General features: G+C 50.6%; 1 protein-coding gene across 2 annotated transcripts in view; it reads right to left on the reverse strand.

Moving 5' to 3' along the window:
* The window catches only part of FBN3 (fibrillin 3), a 295,809-nt gene that overhangs the window by 64,360 nt on the left and 221,842 nt on the right, over positions 1-9,607 (reverse strand). For both annotated transcript variants that reach the window (XM_019513191.1, XM_019513193.1), the window contains exons 20-23: positions 9,020-9,139; positions 7,831-7,968; positions 7,686-7,736; positions 6,800-6,925 (exon numbers count right to left, since the gene is read on the reverse strand). In XM_019513191.1, the coding sequence (XP_019368736.1) occupies positions 6,800-6,925; positions 7,686-7,736; positions 7,831-7,968; positions 9,020-9,139 (435 nt within the window). The remainder of the gene's footprint in view (positions 1-6,799; positions 6,926-7,685; positions 7,737-7,830; positions 7,969-9,019; positions 9,140-9,607) is intronic.

Genomic DNA, 9,607 nt, shown 5'->3' on the forward strand with positions numbered 1-9,607 from the left:
ACTCCAGACTTCAGTGCTGATTCCCCCAGCTGGGAACTGAGACCCTGACCTGCTCTCAGCATGCTGTGTGCACTGTGCTCTCAACTGCCAGCTGGGATGCTTGGCAGGCAAGAACCAGTTGGCATTGGTCCTTGGATGCAGAAAAGCCTGCCTGGACACCCCAGTCTGGTTTCCAATTTCTCACTTGCCCAGCTCTGGGGCTCAGTTGTGACAAACTTGCCTCCAGCTTGGACATGCCATCTTCCTGTTTCTCGAGAATCCCATGAGACACCTGAGAGACCTGGGGCAGGTCAGGTGAAGGAAATACTGCTCTCTGCAATCACAGAGGACCAGGCACAGATTATCTCTCTTCATGACTGTCTACAACTGACATAATGGACAAATTTATTTATACAGAATGTGCATATTAGTTGTTATGCACTGTAATCAGAGAATCAGAAATTTAGGGTTGGAAGGGACCTCAGGAGGTCATCTGGTCCAACCCTCTGCTCAAAGCAGGACCATCCCCAACTAGGTCATCACAGCCAGACCTTAAAAACCTTCAAGGTTGGAAATTCCACCACCTCTCTAGATAACCTGTTGCATTGCTTCACCACCATGCTCATAAGAAAGCTTTTCCTAATATCCAACTGTCGCAGAGCAGTTAGGTGCCCTGCGCCTGAGAACAGGGACGGCTCAAGAGAGGCCCCTAGCGGTGAGAAGGGGGAGGCGCAGCTGCCAGTCACCAGGGCAGCACAGGTGCTGGTTACTGGGGCAACCAGCGAAGCCTGCTGACAGGAAGGGGCAGGGCTTAGCCCTTCTTAAACCCAGGCAGAAGGCCAGGGTGGCAGTTCCCCTCTGGCAGCCAAGGAGTGGGGAGCTCAGCCAGTGCGGGGAGAAGGGCAAGGAGTGACTGCATGAGTATCCATTGGTTGCTGCCATGGGCTGGAGTATTTTCCCGGTAGGGATCAAAAGGTTGTTTGACTGGATGGTTTAGCTTTATGTTACAGCCCAGGGGCTTTGTGCTTTGTGTTTACTGTTTACTGGAGGAGTGGGTGAGGCTATTAGGGGTTGGAGAAGGCCTCATAGGGACTCCATGGTAGCGTGGGGTCCTGGTGCCTGAGAGGGCGCAGCATCTTTGGGGTGCATTGGCCCCAGCCCTAGAGTGAAGGGGGCAGCGAGGAGCCCCAGGAGCGAAAAGGAGGGCCAAGACATAACAGGGCCCTGGTCAGATTTCATCAGCACCATCTGCGAGGCTTGGGCTGCGGTGTAGGGGAGGAAAAGGAGCTGCAGGTAGCGCCCCCTGTCATCAGGGTGCGTAGAAATGGGCAGCCTCCCGCTGATTATAACAATCTATTAATCGAATAAGATCAAGGCGTGGCAGGTGAGTAAGCAGGCAGCTGGCCCATTACAGGAGGGCGGAGTCACACCCAGAGAGGCTCCGATAGTAATACTCCTGTCACACCAACTTAAACCTCTCTTTCTGTAACTTGAGACCACTGAGCATTTATAGACATACTTTTTAGTCCCATGACATGCTGAAGATCCAACACTTCAGATCCTTTGCACGTGAGCTGACACGTGCTGCGCTGCGCTGCGTTTCTAACAGTTGTATAACCAGCGATATGTATGTCAGCGCACAGAAAATGGCAGCGGTGCGCTTCTGAACTAAAGCACTTTCAATGCATTTTAGCTCAAAAGCACGCTGCTGCTATTTTCTCAGCACTGGTGTGAATTTTGCTGCTTATACAATTGTAAGGGTCGCAGAGCCAGGCACTTTGAAAAGGGCCTGGCGCTGCAGTGCTTACATGTGTAAAAATGTCCATTGGTCCTTGTTCTGCCATCTGTCACCTTTGAGAACAGTCCAGCTCCATCCTCTCTGGAACCACATTAATTAAAGGCTGCTATCAAATCACCCCTCAGTCTTCTCTTCTGCAGACTAGATCAACCCAGTTCCCTCAGCCTCTCATACATCGTGTGCCCCAGCTGCGAACCATTTTCATTGCTCTCTGCTGGACTCTCCAACTTATCCACATCCTTTCTATAGTGTGGGGCCCAAAACTGAACACAGGACTCTAGATGTGGCCTCACTAGTGCTGAATAGATCAGAATAACTATTTCCCTGGATCAGCTGGCAATGCTCCTGCATTAGTAGGACCAGCTTAGCTTAACAGAGAACAGCATACATTGCAGCAAGTACCAGCCTTGCCCCTGCATTAGCAGCCCAGTATGCTGTTAGCCTTCTTGGCAACAAGTCACACTGCTGACTCATATCCAACTTATTGTCCACTGTAACCCCCAGGTCCTTTTCTGAGGAGCTGCTGCCCACCAGTCGGCCCCCAGCCTGTACTGGTAATGGGATTGTTCTGTCCTAAGTGCAGGACTTTGCACTGGTCCTTGTTGAACCTCATGAGATTACTTTTGGCCCAATCCTCCAATTTGTCTAGATCTCTCTCTATCCTAGCCCTACCTTCCAGTGTATTTACAACTCCCCCCAGCTTGGCATCATCCGCAAGCTTGTGGAGGGAGCAATCCATCCCATCTTCCAGATTGGTAATGAAGATATTGAACAAAACCAGCCCCAGGACTGACCCTGAGACACTCCACTTGATATTGGCTACCAGCTAGACATTGAGCCACTGATTACTACCCATTAAGCCTGACAATCCAGCCAGCTTCCTACCATCTAACAGTCCATTCATCCAACCCATACTACCTCAGCTTGCTTCCAAGAATGCTGTGGGAGACGGTATCAAAAGCCTTGCTAACCTCTAGTAACCTTGTCTCCTGCTTTCCCCACATCCACAAAGCCAGTCACCTCATCATAGAAGACAATTGGGTTGGTCAGGCATGACTTGCCCTTGGTGAATCCATGCTGACTGTTCTTAATCACCACATTCTTCTCCAAGTGCTTAGAAATTGATTATTTGAGGACCTGCTCCATGCTTTTGCCAGGGACTGAGGTGAGGCTGACTGGTCTCTAATTCCCTGGATACTCCTTCTTCTCTTTCCAAAACACAGGTACTGTATTTGCCCTTTTCAAATCATCCGGGACCTCCCCCGATCATCACGAGTTTTCAAAGATAATGGCCTGTGGCTCTGCAATCACAACAGCCAACTCCCTCACCACCCTTGGACGCATTGCATCCAGCCCAATGGACTTGTACATGTCCAGCTTTTCTAAATAGTCCCTAACCTGTTCTTTCACCACTGAGGGCTGCTCACCTTCTCCCTAAACAGTGCTGCCAGGTGTAGTAGTCCTTGTATGTAGACAAGTAGACCTTGTTTGTGAAGACTGAGGTGAAAATGCATTGAGCACTTCAGCTTTTTCTGCATCCTATGTTACTAGGTTGCCTCCCCCATTCAGTAAGGGACCCACATTTCCCCTGATCTTCCTCTTGTTGCTGACATACTTGTAGAAACCCTTCTTGTTACCCTTCATGTTCCTTACTAGCTGCAACTCCAGTTGCACTTTGGCCATCTTGATGTCATCCCTGCGTGCCTGAACAATGCTTTTATACCCCCCCCCAAATTGTTTGTTCAAGCTTCCACTTCTTATGAGCTTCCTTTTTGGCTAGGGGCAGACATTACACATAAACCAGTTTAAGTGATCAGAAACTGGTTTAAACCTGTAACAGAACAGATGCTCAGGGTGCATAAACCAGTTTGAGATGGCTGAAACCAGTCTGAGATAAACCTGATTGAATGTAGTATCAGACTTAACTGATTTGGCTCAAGCCAGTTTATGCAATGTCTGTCCCAGACCCCTTGCTGGTTTAAATTAAATCAGACTCACTCCCCCAGCATCCCGGCATGCTCTCTGGGCTGGGCAGTCTTTTTGAATGTTTGTCTTTAGCCTTGGTGTTTAAACTCACTGAAGAGGTCTCTGTTAAGCCAGGCTGGTTGCTGGCCACATTTGCTATTCTTCCTGCACATTGGGTTAGTTTGTTCCTCTGCCCTCAGTAAGGTTTCTTTAAAATACAGCCAGCTCTCCTGAAATCCTCTCCCCATCAGACTGGCCTCCCGAGGGATCCTGCCCATCAGTTCCCTGAGGGAGTCAAAGGCTGCTTTTCTGAAGTCCAGGGTCTGTAGTCTGCTGCTCTTCTTTCTTCCTTCTGTCAGGATGCCAAACTCAATCATCTTATGGCCGCTGCTGCCCAACTTGCCATCTGCTTCTACACCTCCCACCAATTCTTCCCTGTTTGTAAGCAGTAGGTCAAGGAAAGCACAGCCCCTTGTTGGTCTCTCCAACGCTTGAACCATGAAGTTGTCTCCAATGCTGTCCAAAAATGTCCTGGATTGCCTGAGTGCTGCTGACATGGCCACCGGCAGCCGCATGCAGCCCCCCCTTGCCACCCGCTGCCCACCAAGTCTCTGTTATCCCAATCACGTCAGACTTTTGTGATTATACAAGGACTTCCAATTCTTCCTGCTTGTTTCCCATGCTCCTTGCATTCATGTGCAGGCACATGAGGTGACAAACTGAGTACTTTCTCAGGAAGAATGAGGCCTCCCCTGCTGCCCCCTCCTGCTTCTGCTTTCTCCACGTCCTTTGCTTCCTCACTTACCTCAGGGCTTTGTTCTCTATCCCCCACTAAACCTAGTTTAAAGCCCTCCTCACTAGGTTAGCGAGCCTGTCTGCGAAGATGATCTTCCCTCTCTTTGTCAGGTGGATCCTGTCTCTTCCCAGCAATCCTTCTTTTTGGAACAATGTCCCATGGTCGAAGAAGCCGAATCCCTCCTGGCAACACCAGCTGCACAGCCATGCATTGATTTCCTGCCAGGGCCCTTCCCCTTGACCAGAAGGACTGAGGAGAACACGACCTGTGCCCCCTGTCCCCTTCACCCTTGCACCCAGAGCCCTGTAGTCAACTCTTGATCTGTTCAGGGTCACCCCTGGCAGTATCACTGGTGCCCACATGAATGAGCACCATGAGGTAGTAGTCAGAGGGTTGGACGAGTCTTGGTAATTGTTCCATGACATCTCGGATCCAGGTTCCAGGTAAACAGCAGACCTCCTGGGACAACCTGTCAGGCTGGCAGAGGGATCCCCTCCGTCCCCCACAGAAGGGAGTCTCCAACAAACCACCACCCACGTGGTCTCAATCCTTCCGACCTGGGGGATGCCTGGCCTGGCTTCTTCCACCAATGAAACATGCTCCTCCTCTGTTGCCAGTGCTCCATATCTGTTCTCCAGGCAAACCACTGCAGGTGGGGGTGATGATTTCTTCTTGCTGGCAGAAGATACAAGCTTCCAGCTTCCACCTTCCTGGGAGTCCATGCCCTCTTCCTTTTCTAGCACCACTTCTGGCTGTCCTTCCATCACAGTCCTAGAGGTCTCCTCCAGCATGGAATCAATGAAGTCCTCGTGTCAGGGGGTGCTTTGGAGCCTGGCTACCTTCGCCTGTAGCTCTCTTGCCTGGCCCAGACAGACACCATCAGAAGGCACCGCTCACACTGCAGGCACTCCCTCACCTGGCTGACATGGGAAAGAATCTGCAAGCCGCAGTCTGCATAGCACCAAACCAGGACCTGGAGGAAGCCTCAACAGTGTGTGGTCCTGTCTGGACAGACATCACAGGTGCAAGCAGAGGAAGAGCTGGAAATGGCAGTGGCTCTGGAATTGCGACATCCTCCAGCCATGTCTCTTGGTCTTTTAATCTGCTGCTTCTCACATTGTGGCTCTCTTTCCAAGCAGACCTTACCTAGAAAACTCCTCTGTAGCTGGTCTGTTTGCTGTTCCATGATCCTAAAGGTTTCCCTTTTCCCTGAAAACCTCTTTACTCTAAGCAAGCTTACAGTGAAGGAATGTGAGAGAGAGTTTCCAAGCAAACTTCCCCTTCACTGTAATGAATATATTCATTTTTTAAATGCGGTGCCACTACATTCAGTGAAGTAATAGAGGGGGACTGGGGTCTAAAACAGTTGAGAACCACTACCTTACCCACTCAGTAAAGTGGGCAATGGTGGCACTCAGCTCAGGGAAGCAGGTTGCTGCTGCGACCCCAGAGGAAGCTGCACAGAGCAGGGCTAACGGGGTGTTCTGGTATAACAATGGGGATTTTTGTCTTGAGTGCAGGGAACTGACACCTACATCACTGCACTCACTTGCACTGTGTTGGGATTGCTCTGGGATTGTGTTGGGTTTGCTCTGGCAACAATTCTCCCTCTGCACTTCTTCTCCACCTCCTTGCCCCACCCTGGATTCCAGCTAGAAGTGAAAGGCTTTTCCCTGCTTTCTCAGGTCCCCTCCCATCCTTTCTCCTAGGCTTTAAAAATTTGACCATTTCTGGGCACATTATACTCCTCCCATGTCATGCAGATAGGGGACCACACAGACATGTGCTGGCTGGGCCTCACTGTCTGGCCTCCCATGCACACTGCATAGGACAGAAGTGGATGTTCCTGTGTGCATGGTGCAGTGCAAGGATGCCCAAGGGGCCAGTGGCTTATGTTAGTGCAGCCCACACAGCGTGTGGCCCCTGCCTGCTTAAAAGTTGGACAGCCCTAAGCTAAATTAATCCCACCACACATCAGTGCTACATCAAGTGTCCGACCCCTTCTTTCAGCCACCCCTTGGGTATTTTAGACAAGAAGAACACACTCAGTTGCCCCCACTGCACTCCACTCCACTCCTCTCTCTCTCCAGCCCATGACCACGGGCAGTCTCAGCTTCTTGAGAAGCAAGAAGTCCAGAAGGCGCTTGCGTCCCCAACGCCTCCCTTGACAGGAGGTGTGTAGTGTACTGTAGTGGACAGCGTAGCCTGGGTACATAAGAGACTGAAGGAAAACTATGATCTGTTGAGGGAGTGATCCTTACCCACACATGTCCTGCCAGTTCCATCGAGAGTCAGCCCTTCTGGACACTCGCATCGGAAAGAGCCGGCTGTGTTCACACAGCGACCATTGGGACAGACGCTGGGGAAGACATCACATTCATTCACATCTGAAGGCATAAAGACAAAAGAGAAGCATTAGGCAGTAGCAGACCTGGGACTTCTGGGGATACTCCTGGATGGAGGAAGCCTTCAAAAAAGCCCATAGTTACCCTTCAGGTTAAACTGTGCAGCCTGACAGAGTCAGCAGATGATCATACAAGCCCCAGAAATACAGAGAAGGAATGATTACCCAACCTATCAGGGAACTATGGCCGCTCCATAGCCAATGCATGGGTATTCAGGGAGGGGGAGTGTTTCTGACCTTATCCCTATAGATGAATTCAGTTTATCCTTTGGTAGGTCACAAGCAGGAAGTTGCAGAAGCTCTGCTCAGCCCCTGCAAGGGCTCATTCCCTGCCTTCAAAACAGGCAGTGTGTTCCCAATGTGGAGGATTGGCATGGAAGTTGGGTAAGTTATGCATATGTCCTGTCCAGCCAATGTTAAACTTTCCATGGTGGCTTCTGGATTCCCACCCCTCATGCATGTGGCTATGGTGTGACAGCATCCCCCGATGCTGCCCACCTTATGACTATGACCTGTGTGCTGATGCCTGCAAATCAGACTAGGAATATCCAGATGCAAACGGCCAATTGGCCAGAGCAAACTGCATGATGGTATGACTCCACTGGGACTATCCCACAGCTGTGGCACTTAGTGTAGCTCAGCAAGGAGGGTAACATTACAGGAGGAGGGAAGAAGCAGCAAGACTTATATTAGTCTCCCAGTAACCCTGTTGCCAGCAAGAGCTTCACTCCTTGGCACTTTACCTTCACATGTGACCCCCTTCATCCTGGCAAACCCTCTGGGACAGGCAGGATCTATGGGAAGGCAAAGAGGCATAATGAGATTGGCAGATAATTTCCTTGCTGCCCACGCCTGGGCAAAGGTTCCTTGCCTCGGTGCTAGGCTTACCGATCTCACAGCGCTCACAGGGACTGCCCCAGGCTGCTCCCAGTGTGGCACAGCACTCAGATTTCAGTGTTGCCCCATTGATGTTCACCTCACAGCGGCCATCCTGGATGTTCAACCAGCATGTCCCTTTCATGCTGTCTGTGGAGGCAAAACACAGCATATGTGAAGAGCTGCCCCCCTGTCTGATTGCCACCTAGCTCCCAGCAGCTAGACAGCAAGGCAGAGAAATTGGAGGACAGGCGCCTTGCTGGAAAAGCCAGCAGGCCTTGAAAATCTGGTAAGGAGCATTCTTTGCCTGCTCTGCTTAACCTGGCATGCTGTGGAGCCATGTGCACTACAGTGGGGTTCAGAGGGCTGCATTTGCCAGGCCCCTGCTCTGCGGAGCTGCAGGCTGGGCTCCGTTCTCTGATACCACTGTGTGCTCGTGCCTGGCAGCACTGCGTGGCTCTGAGAAGTAGGGCTGGGTTCTGCCCTGCTTGCCCCTGCCCTGCTCGTCTTCTTGTGGATAAACAGCCTGCTCCTGTACTTTGTGCTCAGGCAGAACCATGAGAGCTTTGCTTACAAAGGGACTGTGACACCAAGCCCAACCTGCTAGCTGCTGACACATTAATATAAAACTTATGTTCAATGCAGAGATGCTAAAGATCTTGGACTGAAGTGGAGAGGCTGTGATTCAGCCAAGGCCAGAGTCCTTGTTCTGGGCTTAGGTAGGCTTTCATCTTGGCTGAAAGTGATTTATGTATCTTACTTGATGGTACAAAGTAAGTTACTGAACTGTGTGTAAGATGTGGCTGCCATTCCCTTCATGTTGTAGGATCCTCCGTTGTGGGGGCCCTCTTGTGTGTGCCAGGATGTGGGTGATGATCCTACATGATGTCTAAGGAGCCTCACACCAAGCAACTCTCCCACTGCAGCATGGTTAGGGTTTATTGGGCATCCAGTGCAGTGGCTGGAACACTTTGGCTGACTGCTACGATGCTTTCTCAGCTTCACTGTTGCACGAGAAACAAAACTTATCGCAAGAAATTGAGTCAATATAGTGTGAGCCCTGCAGTGCCTGTGCAAGTTGCTGGGGTCCAAAGCTAAGCCCTGGACTGTCTCCTGTGACCACCTCTGGGACAAAGCAATATTAAGTGGGGTTGCTGGGATTGTCAGTCCTGCCCATCACTGGCCCTGTAAGGAGTCTTACCCACACAGATGGTGCCACTTGGGTCCAGTTTGCTGCCTGGGGAGCACTCACAGGCAAAAGAGCCAGCATTGTTCCTGCATACACCATTCACACATGGGTTTGAGGTGCATTCATTGATATCTGCGAGTCAAAAATAACTGTCAATGTACTAGCACTGAAAGAACCATAGAGAGTCTAGGACCCACCCCAGCCCAGGATCTGGCCCCCCAAAGGCAGAAAGAGTTTGGAGTCAGTAGGAAATTGAATTGCCAGGCCCTGCCTCTGCAACAGGATGAACCAACACCCAGATATGAACACCTGAAACTGAATCTTGGGACTCGGGTTCAGCTCTAGATAATAAGTCCAGTGGTTAAAGCTGGGATTTAGAGACCCCTCAGAGCAGGTTAGTAGAGAGGAAGGAGTGAAAATCGGTTGACATACTTCACCACAGCCTTAAAAGGCTGCTAAAGAAGCTAAGAGCTTGTCTGGACATCTAAATACTTTTACAACTGTTTCATCGCAACATGCTTTGTTCCATATAGCTGACACTTGGAGCCTGCAAGGAAACTTCACTGTGTTCCAAAGAAAAATTATAACGGGGGGGGGGGG

Source organism: Gavialis gangeticus, unplaced genomic scaffold (genome assembly GCF_001723915.1).
Source record: "Gavialis gangeticus isolate Ggan-Ray unplaced genomic scaffold, GavGan_comp1, whole genome shotgun sequence".
Taxonomy (NCBI): domain Eukaryota; kingdom Metazoa; phylum Chordata; order Crocodylia; family Gavialidae; genus Gavialis; species Gavialis gangeticus.